The 27979-nt window shown below is 36.2% G+C and overlaps 2 protein-coding genes across 6 annotated transcripts in view; both read left to right on the top strand.

Annotated features, from left to right (window-relative positions):
* rhobtb2a (Rho related BTB domain containing 2a) overlaps positions 1-4604 on the top strand; it is a 37795-nt gene extending 33191 nt beyond the window's left edge. For 2 of the 3 annotated variants that reach the window (XM_058785858.1, XM_058785860.1), the window contains exon 10: positions 581-4604. In XM_058785858.1, the coding sequence (XP_058641841.1) occupies positions 581-789 (209 nt within the window). In that variant the 3' untranslated portion in view covers positions 790-4604. The remainder of the gene's footprint in view (positions 1-580) is intronic. The other variant, XM_058785859.1, reaches the window with a different exon arrangement.
* Positions 4605-7275: 2671 nt separating this feature from the next.
* LOC131545827 (phosphatidylethanolamine-binding protein 4) overlaps positions 7276-27979 on the top strand; it is a 126757-nt gene continuing 106053 nt past the window's right edge. For all 3 annotated transcript variants that reach the window (XM_058784987.1, XM_058784990.1, XM_058784988.1), the window contains exons 1-3: positions 7276-7413; positions 7599-7716; positions 8896-9022. In XM_058784987.1, coding sequence (XP_058640970.1) covers positions 7610-7716; positions 8896-9022 — 234 coding nt within the window. In that variant the 5' untranslated portion in view covers positions 7276-7413; positions 7599-7609. The remainder of the gene's footprint in view (positions 7414-7598; positions 7717-8895; positions 9023-27979) is intronic.

The raw sequence follows: 27979 nt of genomic DNA, 5'->3' as shown, positions 1-27979 counted from the left end.
GCTAAATCGTGTGCACGATTTAGCAAATCGAGGGAACGAAATAGTAATCGTGTGCACGTTTTAGTAAATCGTGCGCACGGTTTATTTATTTTTTCTTGCATGTCATGTACAGGGCTCCGTATTATCCTGTATACACAATCATTCAAAAGTTCTGGGTCAGTAGGATTTCTTGTTAAAAAATAATAATTTTATTCAGCAAGGATCAAAAGTGAATAAATAATAATAATAAAAAAAGGCTGCAAAAAATTCTGTTTTACCATCATAGGGTTAAATTTTAAGTTAAAATATACTCAAATAGAAAAGAATCATTTTAAATTGTAATAATATTTCACAGTGTTTTTATAGTATTTTTGATTAAACAAAGCATACCGACAGCTTAATTTATAATACATTTATTTTGTTTTAGGGATGGTTGGCTATTTTTCCTAGAAAGCAAAGCAAAAAATATGAATGTAGTGAATATTGAGAAATAAAATATTTTTTTCTCAGTGCGACAGGCGTCCCTAACTAAACACTTATCTCTCAGTACTGAAATTAGTTCTGAATTAAGCTGGTATCACGGTCTCATTCTGTCTTGCAGAAAACCTGGAGCACTTTGAGAAACATCGCTGGCCTCCAGTGTGGTATCTGAAGGAAGAAGATCACTATCAGCGGGCGCGTAAGGAGCGTGAGAAGGAAGATTACCTGTACCAAAAGCGTCAGTGTAAACGCAAGTGGCTCTTCTGGAATCTACCGTCTTCACCGTCCTCCAATTCTCCATCTTCTCCTGGTTCTTCTGCAGTCATCTGATCGGCTCTCAGGGTGCATAACCCACCTAACAGCCCTAAATGTGAGATATAAACACACAACAAGGAATGATAGCCTTTTTCAACTCTATAAGATGACCTATTCACATTTTCTGTTTAGCAAAATGCCCAAGCCCTGCTTTTAGCTGCTGAAGAACAAGCAAAAATGAAACGAGACGGAGAACGCAAGTCAAAGCAACACAAGGCTTTGACTAAAAGCACATTGCTGAATCTTTCTACTGGTTGGATTTTTCATCAAATCAAATCAGCTTTGACGTCCTCCTGTGACATCATATCCTGTGGTATCAGAGCGCTGCTCAATTTGCTGTTAAAAGACAATCTTCGCTCAGCATCGGTTCCTCAAACATAACCATGTCTTCATCTGTATAGAAACATACATGGCAGGACTGCACATATTCATATCTTGAAATACTAATAAGTGCTTTTCAGCTCTAAAGGACGAGAACACAGGAACGTTTTAGAGCAACCAGCAAACATAATCTACAATCAAACCACTTCAACAGACCGATGCTCTCAAGATTCAAATGGTGTCCACCGTTCAACATCCTAAGGTATTATTAATTTGACATTTAAAGGTTGACGGTTCGTGGAGGGCCGCATGTGGACGTGACTCCACAGAACCGCATCAATCCATAGCCATGTTGTGGGTTCAATGTGAGTTAAGCTCCGTTGACAGCATCTGGCATAACGCTGATTTCCACAGAAAATGAGAATCATTGGTACTTTAAGGCATTTACAATGGAAAAACACAGGGCCAGGAAATAGACATTACAAATGCACACTGTACAGACAAAGTACAAGACTTAAAGTTGCAGTGAAGTAGCAACTTTTCTTCTGAATTGAGATGCACATTTGAGTGAAATGGATTTTCGAAAAAAAGAAAAAAAAGGAAAGGGAGGGACTTGGTTCTAGGCATTGGCTGGATAGATAGATAGATAGATAGATAGATAGATAGATAGATAGATAGATAGATAGATAGATAGATAGATAGATAGATAGATAGATAGATTTTTCATACAATCACTGTAAATATGTAAATAATTCCTAAACAGAAGCTCATCCGTCTAGAAAAGTAGTTAAACAACCTATTCTAAAAAAATTCTATGAATTATTCATGCAAGTTCTACAATAACGAGCTGCACATTTCTTCACATTTTCTTCCTTACAAGTGTGATGCTGTAAATGCCATTTCTGCTTAAAACAAACAAAACAAATTACAATTCAAGTCAAAATAACCAGGTACAAGTTTTCCCCCCTGAAAGAAATTTATATTTTTAATCAGCAAGGATGCATTAAATTGATCAAATGTGGCAGTAAATACATTTATAATGTTACAAAAGATTCTATTTTAAATAAATGCTATTCTTTCACTGAAGAAAAAAAAAAGTAATATTCCAAAAATATTAAGCAGCACAAAAGTTATTAACACTGATGATAAGAAATGTTTCTCGAGCAGCAAATCAGCATATTAGGATGATTTCTGAAGGGTCATGTGACATTGAAAACTGTAGTAATGATGCTGAAAATTCAGCTTTGATCACAGGAATAAATTATATTTTAAAATATATTGACATTGAATACAGTTATTCCTAATTGTAATAATATTTCAGATTTTTTACTGTAGTTTTGATCAAATAAATGCAACCTTGGTGAGCATAAAAGACTTTTGGAAAATACAAGACTTTTGAAATTCCGTGCTAATCAACATTATGCCCGTCGATACAGTTTAACTTGTATTGAACCCATTTTGCCACTTTATACATGATTAGAGCATTTACGTTCTAGTCCTGCTCTTCATCATTGTTTAGGTTGAATGTTACTTGTGCACAACAGAAAAATACTTTTTTTCCTGCACACTGTGGTGTATATTTTTGACTATATGTTAGACTGAAGCAGTCTTCTCTATTTCTTCCTCTCAATAATTGTAACCTCACATGTTATCAGCTGACAAGTATGGAAATCGAAACGAATATTCAATCGATTATAGGTTTACACAAAATCAGCATTTACTGACATAATGTCACGTATATGTGCTATCACAAGATGAAGTTCAGGTTTACATCAAGATTGCCTCCAGAAAGCTGCATTTTTGTCTCGATAACAATATTCTGGAAAACAACAACTAACAACCTGTAATATTCTAACCAGATACTTCAAAAGAGGATCCCGGGTGAACAGTCACACCGGGCTTCTCTACAGGGAATATAAAGAGTGCCTCAACACTGCTGACATTCAAAGTGTGGGCACTAGCTGCTGTCTTTACCAAAGTAAGCTCACTTCTGCTTCATAAGGTGGATGACATCAATCCACCACACACGAAACACAATTTTAAATGTTCCCAGATAGCTTTCGAATGAGTTTCACGGGCAGGCCTGTGACAATCCCATGATGCATCGCAGCATGTTACAGTTAAGTAGTTGTAGAGTGTTTCCTACACAGCATCCCATTCCTGACGGACACTTTAGGGTCTTTAAAATATGAATATAACTAGTAGTAACTTAGGAAAATGTATTTATATGACTATTCTAATACTATAAAGAAAAACAATGGAAAATTTAACAATGCAATGCAAGGCAGTTTCACAATTTACATAACTATTTAAGGTGCATTACCTCGCCATACAGGAGAGGAAACCTCACAAGCATGGTTCATATAAACCCTTTGCGATTTGAATGTTTCTGATCTAGCACATGCCATAGTTATAGAAGCGAATAGCACCTTAAATATAGAATGGCTTATTATAAGGAAATACAGTAGTTTTATAGTACCAGATTGACCTTTAGACTGAAAAAAGGTATAATATAAATCACCCTATGGAGAGTAAAAAGCAATCTGCTATGCATTTTCCGCCAGCTGTAAACTAATTAATATCAGAGAATGTTTTTTTTCTGCTTTAATAAATCAGATTAAGAGCTGACCTGCATGTGCAAGGCTGTTGTAGCTGGCAGCAAGGGAATGTTGAGGAATATTGTTTGATATAGAAACCCATAAATATATGCTGAGCTTTGAATGTAGATCTAGAACAATACAGATTGAGTTCCCTCCATTAGAAAATACATGATGGACTGTTAATCTTTCAGTGGGACGAGTGAAGATTTTTCAGTATCTTATTAAGCATTTGTAATAGCACTCAGGAACATTTTCTGACTCTTGTCATTAACATAAAGATGAAGTGTGATGAGGTTTTATCCTAAAGAGTAAAGTGTTACCATCCTATAAAAGACAAGAAATGTTTGATTGGTGTACATTTCACAGACAATTGCATCAGCCTGTTATCATATGATACATATGAAAATGTTCTATTTTTGTTGAGGTTTTTATTTACCGTTATAGAACATTTACGGTTATGTAACACTATTATATAAAGCAAAATAGGAGTGATGATATGAATGTATTGAAATATGACAGGTATCATGTGCTACAGTTTGATTGTACATTCAACACATTTTGATCTTCCCAGAATTTGTTACTCAGATGTTGCTCTTTCAGAGTTTTTCAGATTTAAAGACATTCTGTTGCATTTACTGTATCAACTTTGTCTCAGACGTTTCTCCTAGCATTCCTTAGGATAAATTAAAATGGATACAAATAAGACAATTGTTAATGTGCTAAAAAATATGTGCTAAAATTTACTGAAAATGTACTCCCTCTCAAGCCATCCAAGATTTAGATGAGTTTGTTTCTTTATCAGAACAGATTTGGCGAAATTTACCATCAGATCACTTGCTCACCAATGGATCCTCTGCAGTGAATGGGTGCCGTCAGAATGAGAGTCCAAACAGCTGATAAAAACATCACAATAATCCACACCACTCCAGTCCATCAATTAACATCTTGTGAAGTGAAAAGCTGCATGTTTGTAAGAAACAAATCCATCATTACGACATTTTAACTTTAAACCATTGTTTCTGGCTAAAATACAAGTCCATAATCCATAATAATGTTTCATCCAGTGAAAAAGTCCACCTCCTGTTATCCTCTCATATCAGAATCCACCTACATACTTGTTTTGGATTGTTTTGGCTTCCAAACGGTGCTTGATCTGTGCATATTTCTCTCCTGATTCAGACGAGATTACTTTTTCACTGGAGAAATTAATACTAAGGATAGATCACCCATATTTTAGCTGGAAACAATGGTTTAAACTTGAAACATCTTGATGATGGATTTGTTTCTTACAAACATGCAGTTTTTTCCTTCATAAGATGTAAACTGGAGTGGTGTGGATTACTTGTTGATTATTGTGATGTTTTTATCAGCTGTTTGGACTCTCATTCTGACGGCACCCATTCACTGCAGAGCATCCATTGGTGAGCAAGTAAATGTTCAGCAAATGTTTATTTTTAGGTGAACTATTCCTTTGAGCAAAAGTCTGCATTCAATCTTATTGCTGTCTTGGAGAAACAAATGAATTATTACAGAGATCGTATTTGTGATTTTTTTTTTTTTTATTATGAGTTTTTAATAAGCCAAGATTCACCTAATACAGACTGTAGAAAATCTCTGTGAGCAAAATAAATCAAACTAATCCTGTGGTTTTACATCAGATAAAGCGAGTTACTCAGAACATTGTGTTCCCAAGCTGTTGCTGCAGAGAAGATACCCCATGCCTTAATGTAAAGTACACAAGCAGAAACGCTGCTGGTATACACTGTTTGTATTTGAAATTTAATGAATCCTTTATGTACTATATGTGTTATACAACAAGTATGTTCTTATTGTGTAAAATCTGTCATATTGTTTGTTTTATGGTTATTCATCCACTCTAGCCCATTGTAGCCATGTGATTTTCATGGTATTATCTCTGTGTTATGTGAACGTGTTATCATTCATTGCCTTTCATTGTTAAGATGATATAGATTGCTGAATCCAGTCTCCTTGATTAAGTGTGGTAATCTGTACCACTATGATACCGATGGAGAATATGGAATATTATGAAAAAAAAAAAAATGTACTGAAAGGAAAAATGATCAGTTAGGTGCACATTGTACACCTTTTAAATCTTGACTACCTTGACATGCTGTGTGCAAATAGGTTAAAGTTTTGGTCTGCTATATGAATGGTAAAAAAAAAAATAATAATGCGGTGCACTGTGCAGCACAATATACTGAATACAGTGCCCTCCAAAGTAATCATGCACTTCCAAGCAGTTTCAGCCACTGAAGCATGTCTACTATTTTATTTCACTCTCAGATAAGACACTTAATCAGGGGTTAAAGCAGAAGAATATACAATATGTAAGTAAAGAATATAATTAAATAATTAGAAGTAATTGCTTTTAAATCCTATAGGAGCCCATTTTAATGAGCTCTAGGTCCTAGTGCCACTACTGCAAAGAAGCACAAACCAAACAGAGTGTCGGCAGCACAACGAGACGTTGTTTTTGCTGCACAATTACAGTAGGGCCAGTGCAGCAAAGAAGCCATGAAAGCCTTGAAATCAAATGACTGAAAGCAAAACTTGAATGTCCTCTCAGTATCTAGAAGCCTGATGTTGACCATTTGTATGGGAAACAGGCATTATTTCCATGAGCTGGTATTGGGGAGGGGGAGTTTGTATTTTCAGGAAACCTGCAGCATGTGTTCTTGAAATGTGTAAATAGTGTTTAATAAACACAAAATAGCGGTTTGCATTTTGTATTTGTTTTTTTTCCCCCCCGTTTTTATATAGAATCCTTTTCACTGCCATTAGTTTGCACTGCTATTAACAAACACCTTAGTGGTCTATAGATGCGTCAATCAATTTTGATATGTTGTTGGTGTGGAGGTGCATCAAGGTTTTGTTTTGTTTTTTGTTCCCATGTAAATTCTTCCACCATGGTTCCATAAAATGAAAGTTAATTTATATAACGAAATAGGCTACATAAATTAAATATAATTTTCTATAGGTGACATATCATGTGATCTTTATTGAAATATCCCATATGCTATGTGTATTTTAGCACAGAAATTGGTTTCATGTTGAGAAATTGCATTAATCATCTGAATTTAAAACCATTTTAATTTCACTTAGCCTACCTACAATAAGGCTAAATCCTGCTTGTTACATCAGTTTAGATCAGATTAGACTCAAATGAAAAAAAAAAAAAAAAATGAATTTAAGTTTAAATCCATTCTCAGTTTCGCTGTGTATAATGCATACCTGTTCGTAGATCACCCTTCAATATATGCACTGAAATTATCGGCTCGTTATGAATTATCTGACCGATTCGTCAACGATTTCGGCCCGATTTCGCTTTCGTTTTTAGTAGCCTACATCTTCACTAAAGCATTAAAGAGGCATCTTTTCATTAAAGAGACACTGCAGATTATTACAGGAATAACTACCTGTTGCCATGTGGCACTAGTACCTGCAGTAATGAAAGAAAAAAAACACCGCCACACCATCAACAAACAAATCTTGATTGACGCATCTATGGACCACTAAGCTGTCTGCTAATAGAATTGTAAACCAATAGCAGTGAAGAAGGGGCGGGTTCTAACGTGTTTCTCGATTTAACTTTGTAACGTAATATTATTAGATTACTATTTTAGTCGACACTGAAAGACTGTTTGAAGGTACAGCTCAACGTCAGCTGCTAATATCAAGGATTTCTCGAGAATTTCAGGTACAGTAGCCTAAATGATATAGAAATGATGAACGTTATCAAAGACTTAGTGGGTTGTCAACAAACAAACAGAACATGATATATAACTTAAAATTGCACTTAAAGTATGTTTTACATACGCATAATGTGACAAAGTGTAAAAATAGTTATTCACTCTCACCCACATTTCTCTGTCTCTGGTGAAGGCTCGGTGGAAATGCATTTATTTTACACGACGTTTGTTTTGTGGGTCCTCTCTGCATGTCACATGACCACATCCACCTGTGATGAGCTCCTGTCTTCAGAAGATGCTGAGTTCTGCAAGTAAGACTTCTGTCCTGTGAGAATTTCATATCCCATTTCATTACTCAAATCTGTGGGATAGTAGGCTTTGTGTACTTGTTAGACAGTACTGATAGATCAATAATTATCTGGGCCTGGCCAAAATGATTATTGGTTTGATATATTGGTCTGCTTAGCTACTTAGTCTTTCCCTTAGTCTTCACTATTACTGTTTGTCAGTTCCAATACCTACTGTATCAGCATTTATTCTCTGTAACATTTTTATTTTCAGTCAGTATCCATAAGTTACATCCATACGTTATATCCATAATCTTACATTAACTTTACTTTGAAGCCACATTTGTCTTTAGAAATGAGATAAATCTGTCAAAACAATGCTCTTATTTAGCTCAGTAAATGTGTGCATGTATCTCTTTGCTCAAAGAGGGCTATCACTATTTTAATTATACTGTAAACTGCTATGGATAAAGGCATCTGAGAAATCTGAGCTGCTATTTACTGGCTATATATAAGGAATCAGCATTATACATTTATGCACATATGTAATATAATTACATATAGATAACAGATGCAAAATGAAAAACATTAGTTTTGCACTGTAAACTGTATGAACTGTAAACTATGGGAATACATAATTATTTTTAATATAAAAGTAGCATACTGAATATAGTAAACAATTAGTTAATATGATCAAAAACACCCTGAATGTTTGCTTAAAATACTGTAAAAAAAAAAATGAATGAATGAATGAATAAATAAGACACAAGAAAATTCCTTCTAATGTCTTAAATAGGTTATTTTATCCTGCTGGGATCGGTTCATTAAAATTACAGTAGAAATCTGAAACAAATGTCTTTTGGCATTCCTTTAGGAGTTTTGGACTAGGGTTAATTTCCAAACCATATTTCCTTAAATGAACTGATTTCAGAAGTCTGGCTTGTAGGCCGGTGTGGGATGTGTAGGACTCCCTCAGAGCACTGAGTCACGGATACTTAAGCAGCCGGTCCCACTCAAAACCCACACAGCATGCCTTACAAATCTAACAACTTACTCACTAGTTCAACTTTCAGTGCAGACATGGGCTATTCACAGCTTATATTAGTGTTTCATGACCTGTCATAGGAAGCCAAAACTGTTCATTGAATAACGATGGTGTACTACGCAAGTTCACTTATTCGTACCTGCATTTTTGCTGTTTAGGGGGAAATTAAAGGTGATTTACCCTGATCTGGTTGTTGACAAATGCATGATCGTCCCTCAGAGGATCAGAGAGAAGATCAGTAAGGAGTGGGGACCACCTCAAATACAGCTGCCAAGTGCTGATGAGGTAAGAGAAATTCACTCCATAATATCAAGCTGACCTCTTACTCACGCTATCAACTAGTGCTCAGTGGTTTAGCCTTTAACCTGTGACTAATAATGGTCCTCTGCCAGGCCAGAATGCGTCATATACTTAGTGGAGTATGTGCTATTTTTAGATATTATAATACTTCCTCCTACTACGGTTTAATGTGCATAACTGCAAGGAAGCCATGCTTAGGTTGATTTCCTGACAAGTGACAAATTTAGCCACTGATCTATGTGTTTGAGCCTCACACAGCAATACTGGCTCAATGGCAATGACACACTTCAGCTGTAAAGTGTCTGCATAGCTAAAGATGAAATGTATTATGTTTTAGTAAAAATAGAAAGGTCTCTAATGCTAATTAGATGGTTGTTTTCCACTTTATCTGTTATTTTAAGTACTTAGGAGTTTATGTTTTACCTTCATTTGAAGTCATATTTTGTATTGTGTTATTCTGGTCTGTTGTTGTTATATTATGTCTCCAGAAGATGGCGCAAGTGTTCCATAACTAAGGCATATGTGTGCTGAAATGAATTCATGTTATAGACACAAAACTATTTTTGAGTGTGACATAGAAATGTCATGGATCTTTACTGACCTTATGTGATACGTTTTGATGACTTAAAGTTTGCCTTTAGCCGTATTGAAGGTGATCAGAGGTTTCTTTTTTAATTAATTATAATATATCAGTGCTACAGTTCTTCCAGAAAACAAAAACAAACAAACAAAAAAAACTAATATATATATATATATGTATACGTGTGTGTGTGTGTGTGTGTGTGTGTGTTTATTTATATATATATATATATATATACACATATACATATGCATCAGAATAATTACAGTGGATAGTAATATTTGCATTTGGAGCATTTGGTTAGTCCCAATATCCTTTTCCACTTAACTTAAATCTAAAATCAATATATTGAAATTAATTATATTTAATTAAAATAATGTAACTGTAATGAGAAGAAGAAAATGAAGAATAATGATGATGATGTATGGATCTTTATCTTTAGACATTTACAACTTTGAATACAAATGTTTTCAAATTCCTCCTTTTACAGTTTAAACGTACTCTAGGTTGTCTTTTCAAGGCAACCTTTTTAGATAAAGTAAGAGACAAAGAGGCCATCAATATGACTGAAGAGCCGTTGGACAGCTGCTATATCTGGCAAACTTTGTCCGTCTCGCTAGATTGGTGTATTTGAGTTTAGAGCAGCGATGCTGTGCGAATCATTGTGGTAAACTTGAAATAGAATCAACTGTGGCGGAGAAAAGCAGCAAAGTACCATGCCGCATCTGTAAATTGGAAAGCCACTTCAATTTTAGGAGCTAGTTTATAAATTCCATAGCTAAGCAGTCTGGCTGGAAGATGATCTATCGCCCTCACGTCTCCCAAACCCCAATTGATGTATGGTCGTATTATCTATTATGCTGTCCTACATGATTCTCTTTTATTGCTGGACTTGGTGTCAGACAGCAAAACGGATTACACATGAGATCAAATCAATACCAACTTTATTTACCGGCCTTTCAAATGTAATTCCCCCTTTTGTGGCTCTGACTCTGATAAAAACATATGGTAGCTGGAGGTCTGCGCTGTGAATATGAGCAGGCTTTTCGGAGAGCGTACGTGTCAGGGCTCGTTCTGCGGTCGGTGTCTCTCCCCCGCCCTCTTGACCCTGCCAATCGACACTTCATCACCACGGAAATGAGAGGCCAAGTGGCGACGCAGCGGTCACTGGTTGTCGCTTTACCCCCGTGGTGACACCCACCTCATTACCCTGCTGAAGGCATGCTGGGTAATTGAAACAGAGCGAAATGGGCAGAGGTCCAGCACGTCCGCCTCTCGATGGGCTTTCATTACCCAAAACAAAAGCAAAGGGTCATGCTAAACAACAGATTTCCCTCCGTCAGCCCTCAAAGTAATGACTCAACCCTCAGCTTGACTTGAACTTGATTTTCACTCGAACAACCATAATGCTTTAGCGCTACTGCCGCCCAAATGTCTCCAAAAGTCATAACGCTTTCATCAAAGTAATGTGTTTGAGTGAATGTTTTTTCATTTGCATACGGTAGGGATAACGGCCTTTGAAATCTCATGGTTTGTTGTGGCGTTGAGGGTGCAAATGTGTTAGAGTCTGTCGCATGCGCTGTTGTTTACTTCTTGACTCCGCCATTGCACACTAAGAAATTTATGTCTAGCTCTGTCGTTATCAAGTTGACGGTCATTTGAGCACTCGTAATTCAAATTATTTTAATCTCAGGCCATTACGGAGATAATTGCATCTTTGTCTGGCACTTTTGGATGCCGTGTCAAAAATAGTTTGTTTACTGTAATGGTTGTGTTGCCAATTTTAAGAAAAACAAGATGTGCTAAAACAGTCCAAGTTCATCATTTTATAATGATCTAGCATACCTGTTTTTTTGTCATATTAAAACTGCAGTCATAAATCAGGTAGTAAAATACCATTAGATGCTGACTTTGGTAAAGGGATGAAAATTCTGTCATCATTTACTCAATCTCATGTCATAATTGAAGATATTTTTTTAATAAAACCTGAGCGATTTTTGTCCCTCCATTGAATGTTCATCGATGCTTTATTGTAAAAGAAAATCGATCATATCTCTTCAGAAGAGTTGGATTAAACCACAAATTTCATGTGGATTACAATATCTTTATGAACTTTTTGAAGCATTGAAGTTGGTGGATTGCACTGTCAGTGGAGGGACAGAAATCTCAGAACTTTTATTAAACTTTTATTTGCATTTCAAAGATGAACAACATGAGGGTGAGTAATGATGGCAGAATATTGCATTTTTGGGTGAGCTATCCTTGTAATACTGACCTTATTAGGACTAGTTTAACAGGCATTAGTACTAGTACAAAAATGTCTTGATGAAAGAACTTAAACGCCAGTGTACTCTCACACGTACAAAAAAGAAAGTTCAATTGGATTTCATAAATGGTCTTTTATAAATGGGATTTATTATGTATGGAATATTCTTTGGTTTCTCTTGTAATGATACCACATGTTCTCAGTTTGGAGAACAGACTATTGGCAGCATTCTGTGTACCAACACTTGTGTTGTAACGCTTGTGCCATTTTCCAGACCCGCAAATATCCTCGATTCATGTACATCACTGAAATGATTTCTTATCTATGAAAACGAGGCTGTGAGGGATTGAAGTACAGCGTGTTCAGTGGATTGTATTGTTGTTTGGTGTTCAGATGTTCAGATGCCGAAACGTATTTCTAAAAAAAAATAAAAAATTTAAAAACTTTCAATAGACATAAACTGCATAAAACAGTTTTGAATGATAAAAATTATGTGATGTTCAGTAGGACCTTTATACGGTGCTTTCCATTGTAAAGACTGGCATCCGGCCTGATTAAGGTCTGATTTGAGTTCTTGGTACTTTTGAAGATCCATATGAACTTACATAAAAAATTGCCACATACATAGAATTCAAGTGATTCAAAAATCTCCTGTTGCTTGTCGCTGCAACTTCTTCAGTTCATACTCTCTTAAAAAATCCAAATTGTTTCCAAATGAAGCAATTCCGTTTAGAAGAACCATATTGGGTTTCCAAAAGAACCTTTCAATGAATTTTTTTTTTTTAAATTAATTTATTTTTTTTAATTCCAAACAAATTTCCACTATAAAGAACTTTTCGTCTAATGGAAAGTGTCCATGGATGTTAAAGATTCGTCATGGAACCATCAATGCAAGTAAAGAGTCTTTACTTTTTATGTTACCTGCTATATATATTTGTGTTGGAAATAATCCCCGATGCTATTCCAGTATCGACTAATATTACTTATAAGGTCATTGATTTATCACGCATTCTTACTTTAAAAGCATCTGTGAGGCTGCGTTTGGCAGAGAGCAGCCTGCGATCTCCAACATGCTGCATGTTCATACAGATATGTGGAGTGTAGATGCTCATTTAAACGTCTGCATAATCTTGTATTCTGGATGAAGGTGTGATCTGGCACGCGTTATTTGCTGATCGAGAAGTATTTCACGTCATTTTCAGAACTTCTCAACTCCATCCCATTTCCCCGAGCTCTTATCGGGTGGTATTCTAGGACGTGACTTATTCCTCAAAAATCACGTTAACTTTTTAGGCTGTCGCCCCCCGCAGCTGTCGAAAGTCTCTTTGGCATAGGAAAGCAGCGCCTGTGGTTCATATGGGGACTTCTACTGTTTTATTCGGTGCTTAAGAGAGATGAGCATGAGGTTTCTAAACCATTACAGTGATTAGAAAGCGCCTGGATGTGATCTCCTGAGCTAGCTTACTGCGCCGCTAATATCTCTTTTTCTCCCGCTCTCTCTGTGAGAGTGATTTTGTACGCTGTGCTTAAAGCCGTGCGTGGGGGCGTCGAGAGAGGATTTCAATGTGAACCATCCCTCCCTACTTCCTGCTTTTTTGGCTTATTTCGGTGAAGCTCTCTGTTCTTTTCTGTTAGCTGCCTGTAATGACGACAGGGGCGGCATCTTCATTGCTAAGCCTGGCAGTGCCCACGGCTGCTAGTCGTCTCAGCACAGCGCTGCCCACTCACCCACGCTAGCCTTGGCACCAGCGCGCCGTAGCGGCGTGCTATCCGACATCCGAAGGTGGGGTTCCTTTCCGGAAGACCCTGAGTGTCTTTCCCAGGGAAAACCCACTCGTCCACCCATGCAGGATTCCTGAAAGGTCTTTCGCTGTTGGGCCACTTGAAAGATGGAGGAAGAGAGGGGGTTTGGAGTTTGCTTTTTATACTCGCAGTGGGCGAACTGCTTTAATTCGTCTGTCTTTAAGAGGAAGGGCTGGAAAGATTTTTCATAGAAATTCATATAACTGCTGTAAGTGTAGTTTTACATTGCATTTTCAGTATGAATCACATTTAAACAGGTTGTCACTAGAGCTGTTAGCTGAATGGAACAAAAAATGTAGCCTAATTGCAGATTTAAAAATAAATGCAATAATTGTAAAATCTTTAAATACATTAGCTGCGAAAAGCACTTAAATATAATATTTTTTTTTTTGTTCACAGATGAACAAATCATTTATTCTAAGGCTTTATAGGTCTATACTGTGTGTGTGTGTGTGTGTGTGTGTGTGTATTTGAACATATATATAATATATATATTTGAACATAAGGCCTACAACTCTGGTTATCATACATACAACATGAGAAAAAATTTAAAAATGTATGGTATTAAGAAAATATTGTTTTTCTTTTTAAATGCACAAAATGTGTATTTAATGTACACATTATTATATTTAATAAATTTAATTTTAATTTTATGGACAATGAATGAACGTTTTACTTCATTTCCTGTAATATTCCAAATTTGTATTAATGAAGCCAATTAACATGAAGCAGGCATACAAGATTGAAACTAACTGGAACACGATTTAAATGTGGTCTTAAATGGACAACCCAAGAAGCTGTCTTTAATAAAACATTATTTTGTTATATTATATTATTATTATTATATACTTTTATTGCATTATTTGTAATTATTTTTTATTTTATTTTCAAAAAGTTGTTTTTAGTGAACTAAGCAAAAATTGTGCTTTTATTAAAATATGTATTTTAAATAATAATAATAATAATTATTATTATTATTATACATTTAAAATATATATTTAGAACATTAATTAAAAATATTAGTTTTAGAATAAACTAAGCAAAATTTTCACTACATGGAGAAGAGCAGCTTTGACATTTTTGGTAACTTATTATCATTATGTGATTTTGATGCAACAGGGTGGATAATAGTTTAAAACAAATGATCTACACAAGGTGTGACTGAGTTGGACAAATACATTTTAGCCATATGAATGTGTGATTTCTGCCTCTGATTTTTAATTTATTTATTAATTTTTTTCTCAAAAATCTTGCATTTCTGGGTGTGGCCAATTCTGTGAAACTGAATTGCCATACACTGGAATGGAGCCAGTTCTCAAATTCCCAATTTTGCTGAACCCTGCCACTAGATGAGATGCACTCCATGAATGAAAGAAGGTCACCGTAGTCTGTTTAATAGTAAATCTGCCATAACCAGGTGGGCGTCTCGGCCGCGTAGGATTACAGGCTCTCATTCAGGATAGACACCAGGTTTCTCTCTTTCTCCCCAGTGGATCTGTTTGTCATGATAACAAGCATATTGCTTTGACACTGGACCTCATTTATACAGTCATCATCAGGCGCTCTTACACAATGCCTATGAATCACACCGGGGATCTGACACTGCCAACATCTGCTGCTACTCTTTACTAGAGGCGAAGGATTGATATGAATATTCAGTCGAACGCTGAGAGAGGCAATAAGCCACATAATCCTCGTTTCCACACACTCAGATGATTTACATGTTGTATAAGGGCTCTGCACGGCTCTCAGACTGATACGTCATGAACATACAGATTCCATAGTGAGCTTCAGGAAGCGGATCCTGCTGAAGGGTCAGCGCTGAGATGTCAACTCCTGTGAGGCCCCAGGAGCTTGTGAACTTTGACCTCATAGACATATACATCTCCATCTCCACGTCTTTGTACTCTCCATGTACTTGAATTCTGTTTCATTATGTTTTACCTTACTTAATTTTTCTAGATTTTTAGACCTCTTTAAAATCTGTAAACATTGAAAACCTGTAGTTGTAGGATTATGATAAATTAAAGAAAAGGGTGTAATGTAAAATAAATTTGAAATATTCTGCACTATATATATATATATATATATATAGATTACTAATCGAATGTTGTGTTGTTGATTATGTGACTTGGTCAGATGTTCTTGTTTCCATTGAAGCACAAAATGCTCTTTGGAGAACATGAACATTAGCTCATCATCAGCAGCATTATCATTGAGTTCATTGAGTGCCGCTGTTATTAAATCAAAACAGAGGTGTACCAAATAACATTTTATTATTATTATCATTTTTAATCAGTATAAAATTATTACACTCATGATAACATAATTAATGTAAAAAAAAAAAAGCAAATTGGAGTAGTCTCAAATATAAACTTGCTAAACACATGATCAATATTTTTCACTGATTTTTTTATTTTTTACTTATTCGGTTATCGGATTCACTCTTTGGATTGAAGATTTTTTTATTATTCTTCAGTGTAATATAAGCATCTTATAGTAGGCTGTTTACTTGTTTGGATTGTTATTCAGTGTTGTTTGATAATAATAATAATAATAATTCACATTAGAGATGGAAAAAAAAAGGTTTCCTGATGACCAAATCGGGATATTAGAATGACACTGAAGACTGGAGTAATAATGCTGAAAATTCACATTGACACAGGATTAAATTAAATAAAAAATATATTACAATAGAGAACATTATTAATTATAATAATATTTCACAATATAAGTTTTTTTTAACTGTATGTTTGATCAAATAAATGCAGCCTTGATGAACATAAAATACTTCTTTCAAAAACATTAAAATATGTGACAGGTAGTGCATAATTTTTGACTTAGTATATAACTATATTAAGTCGCACCTCCAGCTGTATTTTTATTTTACTGTATTTATTAGCTCACTGATTGTTCTAGTTATTTATCTTTCAGTTTTTCCGTCAGCTTTGAAATGACTGGTGCACTCTTCTCATTTAAACAATGCTTCTTTATTAAGATCCTTCATAATGGCATGCTGCTTCACCTTCATTTAAAAATCCGCTTTACATCAAACCTAGACCTCAGCAGAGAGAAAAGACAAACAGAGAGAAGTCAGACGAGAAGGTATGGGAGACGCATTTGGAAAGATGGAATTACATCGACTTACACCATTAATCTCTCGTTTGTCACTTACAAATCTCATTAAAGTCGAGATTCTACTTTGTGCCTTTTCCCTACATTGACAGATATTTTAAAGTTCAAAGATGCAATAATCCATCAGGCTCGGGAATATGCCTTTGCCGCAGAGGATGCCAGGATAAACATACAGAAATTAAATTTCTATTTATACGAAGCCTGGAAACCGCCGAGCGTTTGCCGGAGAATTGATGCTGCACGGAGCATCGGAGGCCAGGCTCAAGCAGCTAAAGTAATTAGCCTAACACTTGCGTTAACTAGATGGTGGATCATATCTGGCAGAACCGTTGCTGAAATGGGGACAAAATGTCACTCGGCTGCAAGCTGTTTAGAGGGATCTGCCCAATCCCATTTGAGGAGTTCTGCGTGTAAAGGCAAGCCTGTCACAAATATGTAATGCCATCTCTAATGTGAATTGTGAGCTGATATTGTTGCAGGCTGATGTTGCCGGGTGTCTGTTTGAGTGGGTGTCTCGTTCGCTTAGGTGCAAAGACTGTGACATGCCGTTACAGTGCATTTGATGCCCTGCATGCTGTGCCGTTACAAAAGGTTGAAGTCATTCGAGGCCTTCTTGTCAATTTCGCTTAGAGAGGACAGGAAATGGTGCGAGGAAGACGGATCGGGAAATGACGTGAGCCGAATTGGCACCCGCATTAGCGTGCTGGACGACATGTGCTACCCGCTGGGCCGCGGCTTCGACACGTTACCTTGTTTAATGATCATCGGCGAGCGAGTTTAGAACTTCGGAGCTCTTCATGAACTTCTTTTCTCTCAGAACTCCTATAAGAGTTTTACAAAGTTTAGGATTTGCATTCATTTTACAGGAATTAAATGCATGTGTTTCTGAAGATTCGCCGTAATTCCTCCCTGCCACCCCTCCTGTGTGTCTGTCCCGGCCCACTGATTCACCTGGTCCTGAAAGAGCCCCGGGGCCTTTTACAAACTTTCCCTGTCTTCTCGCCGTCCCCCTTTTCTCTTGGCAAAGATATTGTTTCCACAGATAAACGCGAGAGAACAAGAGAGGCTTGGCAGATCCGTGGTTCTGTGGGAACTGTGAGAAAGAAGGGACAGTATGTGTTTAATGAGCCGTGTGTAATCTTCTTTTCAGTGAGACTGCATTCATATTAAAGTCGCTTGCAACTTTCTATCGAACTTTTGCAAATTCTAAAACTTGATTTAACAAACATTTGTGTTGTATGTCCATTTTACTTGATGAAAATAGAATGGAGAGAAGTGGAGGAATGGGGCATGATGCAAACTAAACTCGAACTCAAACGCATGGCGCTCGTGCACTGCACAGCTGTTAAGCTTTGTTTTTGGAATCAGTGATTATTCTCATCAGTAATAAAATCAGAGTGTGGACCTTTTTTCAAAGTGTTTAGGAAATGTTTACTTTAAAATTAATTAAAAACTAATTAATTTAAATTAATTTAAACCTAAAGTGCAGAAGATACAATATTATTATTTTTGTGTGTGTGTGTGTGTGTGTAGATGTAGATGTAGCTTTATATAATATATCTGCAAAAAAGTCTCAGTGGATCTTGTTCCTTCCTTTCTACTTTCTTCCTTTCTTCTTTTCCATGTTGTTCCTTTTTACTTAATTCTTTCCTTTCTTACTTCCTTTCCACTTTCTTCCTTCCTTCTTTCAGTAATTCCTTCCTATCTTGCTTTCCACTTCTTCCTTTCCTACTTCCATTGCATGTTTCCCTCCTTATTTCCTTCCTTCCTTGTTTTCCTACTTCCATTCCACTTTTTAATTTATTCTTTCCTCTTACTTCCTTCCTTACCTACTTTCTTAATTTGTTTCCCTTCTTTCCGTCCTTCCTTTCTTTCTTCCTTCTCAATTTTTCCATTCCACTTCCTTCATTCCTTCTTTTCCTATTTCTTTCAACTGCATTCCTTCCAACTTCAATTCCATTTTTCTCTTCTGTACTTCCATTTCGTTTTCTTTCTGTCTTGTTTTACACTTTCTTTCCTACTTGCTTATCCTTTCTTCCTTCCTTTTCCTACTTCATTCCACTGTCTTCAGTCCGTCTTTTCCACTTCCTTTCCACTTCTCTCCTTCCTTCTTTCCTTCCAATCTTGTATTTCCTTTCCTACTTCTATTCCACTTTCTTCATTCCTTCTTTTACTCTTTCTTTCAATTTCCTTCTTTCCTACTTCAATTTAGTTCTTCTTTTCCTACTTCCATTTCACTTTCTTTCTATCTTGCTTTCCACTTCCTTTCTTTCCTACTTCTTTTCTTCCTTCCTTCCTTCCATTCCACTTTCTTCATTCCTTTCTTTCCCCTTCTTTTCCATTTTCCAATTTCTATCTTGCTTTCCACTTCCTTTCTTTCCTACTTCCATTCCAATTTCCTCCTCCCTCCCTCCATTCCTTCCTTCCTTCCTTCTCTTCTGTCCTTCCTTTAGGGTTACCATTTTCTCTTTTTCTTTTTCTTCATATTTTCTCTTGTTCTGCAGTTTCTTTAGTACAGGGCATGTTGTTGTTGTAGCTGTTGTTTTGTGGTCATTATGAGCTGAATCTTATTTTCATTGGCAGCAACCCAGCTGGTTAGATATTGTCTTTTTGATCAGAGCAAATAAGCATACTAGTAAGCGCATGGCACACATCACATTTGAACATAACTCACTTATGTTTCAGATTATCGTGATATCACATCTTGTTCATTTTACCGGGTGGTTGGGACAGCGATAATTCTCAGTATAATAAGAAAAGCGAAGGGAATGTGAATGAAATAAACATGTTCATATGCTTCAGATTTTGGATCCCAGAAGCAAGCTGAAGAGATTCTCTTGATGGTTATATCTTTAATTGTGAAATTAACTGTGATTGATCTTGACTAGCTTTGTGCCTTGAAGAGAATGTGGTTGACGATAAGACTCAGCAGTCATCACGTCCCTGTCATGTCTCTGATCCTGCGCTTTGGAAGTAACGGAAATGTTATGCAAATCATTTCTTAATCCTTTTATGTTATTTTGTTCCATTTCTCTCTTTCATTTTTCACACTCACATATTTTTGCTACGGCATCTGTACATTTTTAAGCAATTTTCTACCAAACTTTGGCCAGTTGCTGCAGTCGGTTGTCATTTCGTGTTCGGATTTCTTTCTCAAAATATAAGTTGTGTTCATTGCATCACCAAGAAAGCTCACCTATAAAAAAAAACAAACAAACTTGGTTTGTTAACTATAACATGAGAAACACTAGTATAGTTAATGCTTTATTTGACAGGCTGCACGTGTACTTACTTTCACAGGAAGACCACAAAAGTAGTTCAGAGCTCACCATCTTTAAGACCACTTTGACAAAAGCTGAAGAAGACAACCAAGCCTAATTCAGGAGAGAGCGTGGAGATAGCAGATTGTGACCTATGTCTGCCGGTAGCTTTTTGTTGTCCTAAGGGTTGGTGTTTAAAAATAATAAGAAAGAAGTGGGACGGTCTTACATCCAAGAAGCTTAAAATGCAAAATCTCGAATAAGCCCAATTTTCTTCAGCCAATGGCGTCGCGTTTCGGAAGGGTTTTTGTGTTGATCATCCCGAACTGACTCACGTATATCCAGCCCTCCCCTCGCAAAATAAAAACACTAGAGGTTTATGTGGCTTTTCAAAAAAATGTATCTAGACATTTATCCACTTTAATCTTCTTAACATATTAAAGTCATTTGCATTACCCTGAAGTGACTGAGGTTTTTCACCGCTTCTCTCCCCCACAATACACAAGGACTTGGAACACCATGTGGACATTTTGTCTGTGAAAAGAACACAAGTGGGCATAAGTCAACTTACTTCCATGTGCATTTGCCTTATCCGGCTGAGTGTTTTTTTTGTATTGTCTTCTAAAGCGTTCGCCAACTGTTGCTCCATTTGGTTTGGTTCATATTTATCATGCATGAGGAAAAAATATATACATTGACACTGGATTTTAGCTGTGATTATATTAACAATAGAGCATGGCTTCACTTCTATAAAATCCATACTGCATAATAAAAACGGTGTATTATGTTTTTGCACTTGGAATGCTGTATTGACCAATCAGAAGTCAGGAATGGAATTGTTCATTTATATAAATTTTCCATTAAAATCCTTTTCTAGCATGTTCATATATTTAGACTCTGATCATATTTTGACAAACACATTTGTGGTTTAACTGCAGGTCATGGTTAAGCTGTTAGATCCAGTGTCATTTCACATGGTAGAGATGGTGTTAACCTTTTCTATTCATTGAGGGAATCTTTAGTGACAGTAATAATATGTTCATGAGGGCTCAGCCCTTTTGTGCTGACAGCTAAAAGGCCAGAGTCAATCTCAGTAAACGTTCCAGTGTCTGCTTCGCTCAAACTGTTGCGTCAACTTAGCAACTGTCGCCTAACCGACTACTTTAATATGTTGTTGCACTTTAGCTGTGTGTGTGTGTGTGTGTGTGTGTGTGTCTGTGTGTGTTTGGAGGACTTGGCTTGGTTGCAGAATACCCATAATTCTCCGTAGATTAGCATATTTAGAAAATACAGTACATGATGTTTGTGAATCACTGTTCAACTGTAATCTTAATGACTGCATCTTGGAACTTAATAAAGGATTCCTGACACTCGCAGTCTCTCTCGCTCTCTCTGCAGTTACATGAATCAGTGAGTTAAATTGGATCAGCTTTCTTTTAATGATCTGGTACATTGTGCTTTTTAAGGACAGCATGTAGCCATGTCTGATGCTCAGCGCTCGCTATTCTTTAATAAAAGCCTATGTTTTTAAATAATACTGAAGAATTCAGTATAGTTTGTATCAGTTTCACTATTTTAGTGATTAATTTGTTTTAGTGCATGATACAATTCTCAGTGTTTGATGTTTATAGGTCCCAGAGAACTTGAAATGTCTAACAGGTCAATATCATTTGTTCAGTCACTGTGAAAAAACTGTAATGCAATAATGTAAGATATAAAATGCCATTTGCAATGCATTTTTAGTTATTCACTATATTTTGATGTCCCTGTCAAATAATATTATTACCATATACTAGATAAATAAATAAAGACCAAAACTGTTAAAGTTTAAAATTACTTGATTACATATTACTCGATTTCATTGTATTGCACACTATCACCATTAATTAAATAAGGGGTAAATTTTTTCAGTATTTTGGTTTTATTGGCTGTTGTCATTACCGTTGTGTCCCTGGGTTTTCTGCAAATTCTGAGTTTTTTATCCATTTTATGAAGCATTTTACCCCCCCCCCCCATACAAAACATGTTTTCTTTGCAATATTGCTTTAATTAATAATCAGTTTAGTGCTTTTTCCTCATTATCACTTTTGATCCTGTTAGGCTTTTCTAGAACTAAAAAAGGCAATTCTGTAATGACATTTTCCAGGAAGTGATGTTATTTTCAGGATTTCCAATGAATTTTATGTAATTCTGTACAATAATATCTAAAGATGAAAAAAAAAAAAGTCGCAAAAATGAACAACACGTTGACCGCTAACTCCACCCCTCATTCAGTTCATCGTTTCCATTCTGTTAATTTTCTTGCCATTGTATAAATAATCAAGTTCTAGGCCTGATTAATGAAGCTGAAGTGGCTGAGCTTCTGGAAGTCTGCTGAGTCCTTTTATAGAGATTCTTATTTATATTACACAAGAATGTGTGTGTGTGTGTGTGTGTGTGTATATATATATATACAGTTTAAAAGCTGCATGAAAGGAATTTCAATTTAATTTCAGTAATGTGACAGTGTGAATTATTGTATGGCGTGGCAGATATGATTTTATTCTCAAGGATTTGATCAAGAGGTATTACGCTTTTTAGGTTAGGATTAGGGATGCACCGATACCACTTTTTCCAGTACTCACCTGATACCGATACTTTTATTTTTGGTACTTTTCGATACCGAGTACCGATACCGATATTTTCATTGCATTTGTACATTTTTTCAATCTTGGGTACAGAAACCAAAAGAGTATGTATAATGTTAGTTGTTTAACTTAATTTATCAAATAGATACAGTCCAACCAAAATTTATTCAGACACCTTCAACATTTCTCACGTTATCACAGTTTATTCGCTATAGTTTATGGTAGTAAAATATGACAAGAACTCAGAGTTAAACTGTGTCAGAACAAATTCAGCTCGATAATATCAGATAACTTTAACAAAATTATTCAGACAGCTGTTAGTATGACAATATTTACACAACTATCAATACTTTGTCAGGCAACCCTTAGCCTTAATGACAGCCTGTAGTCTCCTGGGCATGCTGTCAACCAGGTTCATGCAAACCTGAACTTCAGTTTTTTTCCCAGACTCGGTCTGAATAATTTTTGGTTCCAAATTTGTATCAATTTTATTGGTAGTCCACTGTATGAAGAATTTTTGGATATAATATGGTCACAGTTTACTTTATTTTGCTATCCTCACTTACATAAATTAACAAAATATCAAAAATTATATTTGGTCTCTGAATAATTTTTGGTTTGACTGTATATCCTTCGATTATTTTCACACTTAATTATGCACATTAAAATGTATTTTACAAGTTTTTGTTACTTTCACTGTTCTTTTTTTTTTTTTTTTTTTTTTGCTCTATGGTACATCATCTTTAATTCAATTGCATTAGAGCTGCTAAAATCACGCGTTTTGCTGTAATAATGCAGGGAGCCACTCGTTATAAATCTCCTAACTGTGATATTTTCAGAAATAGAAGTTGCGTTTTTCTTTGCTTTTCTTTCTAATGCAGAAACACTCATGAAGCAAGCAAAACATGCACAATGCGCGCACGTATTTGTACTGGTGCAGAATGAGAGGGACAGTACAGCCTAGCGCATTTCACACAGGCTGCTAGTTTCACTTTCGCCAGAAAGTCGTGTATGCTTAAGGTTGAAAATAAATTATTTATTTTATAGTGAATGCCCCTATAAATTGTCTTATATTTACGATTCAGTTTTAATCCAAGTGATGCATGCTATGTGAGCGAACATCAATAAAGATCACAGAAGTGCGCGCGCGCTCTATCTCTCTCTCCTCCCTCCCTCCCTCCCTCCCTACCGTTAAGTAACTTGTGCATTGTTTTGCTTACTTGTTTTTGACATATCCGACCAAACTACAAACGTTCCAGTGATGTCTGTGAGAAAAGTATATTTACTCGACAAGCTCGCGCATCTGCGCCGGCGATGCTCAATCCACTCAGCGCTTTGCTTTTCAGTTCGCGCACATCAGCTATAAAGGCATTAATACTGAATGTTTAACATTATTCATTGCATACATCTGCTTCGTAGACATCCTTAATCTCTAATAACTCCATTCTGCTGCATGTTGTCCTGTTTCTTTGTCTGAATATGGCACTTACAGGAGCTCAGTATCGGGCCCGATACCAGTATCGGTATCGGTGCATCCCTAGTTAGGATATTATTTGCTAATTTAATTATTCCCCACCTTTGTGGCCAAGGTATCTGTACTTTTTTTTTTAATGCTACTATTCGCATGTTTTGGGCCTGTAAGATTGTTTAGTTGTTGTTTAAAGAAATGAATATCGATTACTTTTGTTTATTCATCAAAGAATCCTTAAAAAAATGTATGATGGTTTCCACAAAAATGTTAGGCAGCACAACTTTTTTCAACTGTGATAATAAGAAATGTTACTTATTAGAATGATTGAAACCTGGAGTAATGATGCTGGAAATTCAGCGTTGCATCACAGGAATAAATTACATTTTAAAATATATTCAAATAGAAAACAGTTATTCTAAACTGTAATAATATTTCAAAATATTTTGCTGTATTTTTGATCAAATAAATGCAGCCTTGGTGAGCATAAGAGGCTTCTTTCAAAAACATTTTTAAAAATTTTCATTTTCCTAAACTTTTGACCATAATGTAGGATATATATTATAATTATTATATATTTTCTTTTGAATTCACTGCAGAATCAGGCACAATAAGAACCATATACTTAAAAGAACAGTTAATAAATATCAGTAATTTTGATTACTTGTGATTATTTAAGTGCGCCTACAGGACTTTTGGAAAGATGTCTTATCCTTGAAGCATGTAGAATTGTGTTATCAAGTAGCATTCATTTTGCATTCTGCTTACCTAAAAGTGTTAAAGAAAGACCCTAAACCAAGAACAAAGTACTAGAACTACTATAGTGTTATGTTTGCTTTCCTCGCCTTCAGCGTGAGTCTGCAAACTGGATTGTTAGAAATGGTACAGAAAAACTCAAACGGATGCTTCTTTTTCACACAACTATAATGTGAAGAAATCGATTGCGAGCGAACGTACACGTACACTTTTCTCGATAACCCTCAGACACCCTTTCCCTGCCAAAAAAGAGCTCTTAATTTGATTTCCAAGACTTTCTCTGTTTCGCGCAAATTCCCAAGTAAGAAAGAAAGAGGGAGAGGAAAGATTCCCGAGCTCTGGAGAAGGAAAGAGAGAATAACTGGATGGTGTTCTGTGTGTGCAGGAATGTGGATTTCTCCCTTCCGTAAAATCCTAATTGTGCCTGGAAGGGCTGCTAGTATGTAGGGTATCTCAGCTCAGCTTGGCTCAACAGGATTTGTTCTTCTCCGTGTGTATGTTGAGCGTTTTCTTTCAGCGCGAGATGCGGATGTAACCCTTTCACAGTGCGAGGAGCCGAGTGCTTGTGTTTGCCGCTAGGCTGATTCCTGGCTCTCTGCTGTTTTGTGCCGAATGTATTCAAACTCTGCTTTTAAGAACACATTTTTACCCTGAGAAATGTGGCTGAGGTTATTGTCCCGTAACTTGCCTTGACAGAGAAGCAGATCCCAGATGCTTCGGAGAATGCAGAGAGTTTACGGACCTCAGGCATCTGTTGAGACCTTTCGAGAAGGATGAGAGAGAGCCGAGAAACACGAGATGAGGGAAAGCGGTCGCTCTGTCGATGGAGCGGCTTACTGGCTGCACCTATGTGTTCAGACAGCTACATAATTGACTTCGGGCTTTTGTTGGAAGCATTATGAGAATCTCAACACGAGACCCAACCAACAAATTCAAGGACTAAATGCAGAAAACGCGGCTGTTTGGAGTCGTATATGTCTGGTTCATGTTGCCAATCAATAGGCATGTCCTCTCAAAGACCTGTAAAGTAATGGCCCTTTTTTTGTCTATGTAAATCCTACTTAATCCGTTATCTGGCTGTGGCGCAAAAAGCGACACGTATGTCATGTTTATTTCACTCAGGTGGTCCAAAATGGGATTGTGGCTCTGAGCTGTTGGGCCATGATGGATGGGTTTATGCATACAGGATATTGTGTACAGACATACAGCATAAAACAAAACAAACATCAACCAGCAGCGTGTTTAAATATTAGCCGTTCTCTAGATCGGTGTGATAAATCCAGAAATGTTACAATAAGAGTTTAACCTACAGTAATGCGCAACAGCGGGACCTTTAGCTGGCAGGCCGAGCTTGATTTTCAAGCCAGTGTCTTTTCCAGTCAGTTCAATATCAAGATTCAGGAGTCTTTAGGATCTCATGGACCCCCTCTAGGCTAAAGCATACTAATTGTTCGGTGGGAAAAAAGTATTTTACATGTGTGCCATTTTGAAAATAAACTGCACATCTCTTTGATTCTTGGAGTTAACATTGTGACATTTTATGAGATGGGAACAAAAATTATACTTCAGTGCATGCTTTTGCATTCGCCAGAGAAACTTTTGTCATGGAAACAATATGTGAACAAGAACATTTGCGTTCTCTCGCAAAAGTATTGAGTTGCCCTTAGAAACTTTGCAATTGCACAAAACATTTACATTCCCCCAAGAAACTTTGCCTTTTCTTGCAAAACATTTGCATTGTTTTGGAAAAGTATTGCATTCCCTAAGCAAACCGTTTTCTTTCAAAACATTTGTGTTCTCCCAAGAAACTTCCGTTTTATCACAAAACATTTGCAATCTCCCACAAAAGTATTTTGTTCCTCAATAATATTTGCATTCTCTTGAAAAAGGTTTGCGTTCCGCTATAATGTTTGCACTTTCTCAAAAAAATTAGCTTTCCCTTGCAGAACATTTGCATTCCCCTCAAAAACATTTTGCATCCTCTCACAAAAATATTGCAGTGTGATCACAACATTGTTCAACTTTAAATTGTTTGTTCAGACAAGCTTGAAGTAATACTTGAGTAAGATCAACAAAACAAATATTGTTAGAAACATGTTTAGATATTCTTGCTCAGTTCACATAAAATAATAAACTGACTCTACAAAAACTTCCTAGTTTTTAACATTGGAAAATGTTGGGAAATATTGGAACTTTTTTTTTTTTTTTTAAATAATAGCAAATGACACATTCAAGGCCCAGTATATAGTCCATGTGACATCAGTAGTTCAACCGTAATTTTATGCAGCTACTAGAATACTTTTTGTGTGCCAAGAAAACAAAAATAATGACTTTATTCAACAAGCATGCGCCGTGGTACTCTAGTGAATACATGTCAAAGACTGAAACGGAAGAGAAGAAATTAAGTAAAGTCGTTATTTTTATTTTCTTTGCGCAAAAAAATACACCAAAAAAACTTGTAGCTTTATAAAATTATGGTTGAACCACTGATGTCACATGGACTATTTTAACGATGTCCTTACTACCTTTCTGGTCCTTGAATGTGTCAGTTGCTTTGCTGTCTACAGAAGGTCAGAAAGCTCTCAGATTTAATCTAAAATATCTTAATTTGTGTTCTGAAGATGAACGAAGGTCTTACAGGTTTGGAACAACATGAGGGTGAGTAATTAATACAGAATTTTCATGTTTGGGTGAACTATCCCTTTAAATCTGATTGAATGAATCTCATTGAAGCTATTGTAAAATAGTCAACATATGCACACTGTGATTGCGAATCAGTTCAATTCTATATTAAAGCACAAAATGTTAAAACTCTAAGCTGCTGACAGTTAGGTTAGTAAATATTGTTACTTGGTGAAAAAGTTGATGGTTGTATTTGTTACAGACTGGTCATGAACTAATGATCCAAATTAGATCCCTTCTACTTAAATATCCACAGTGTAAGGAGAGAGCTACCCTAAAGATAACAGAAAGGTCCAGGAGGAGGAGATATCTGTCTCTCTGCGGCCTTGTCAGCAGGGGTGTGGTCACATGTGTCAGCATTATTT

This window comes from Onychostoma macrolepis, chromosome 08, assembly GCF_012432095.1.
Source record: "Onychostoma macrolepis isolate SWU-2019 chromosome 08, ASM1243209v1, whole genome shotgun sequence".
In the NCBI taxonomy this organism is placed as follows: Eukaryota; Metazoa; Chordata; class Actinopteri; order Cypriniformes; family Cyprinidae; genus Onychostoma; species Onychostoma macrolepis.
The sequence above is the reverse complement of the archived record's forward strand: the minus strand, read 5'-3'. Positions and strand labels throughout refer to the sequence as shown.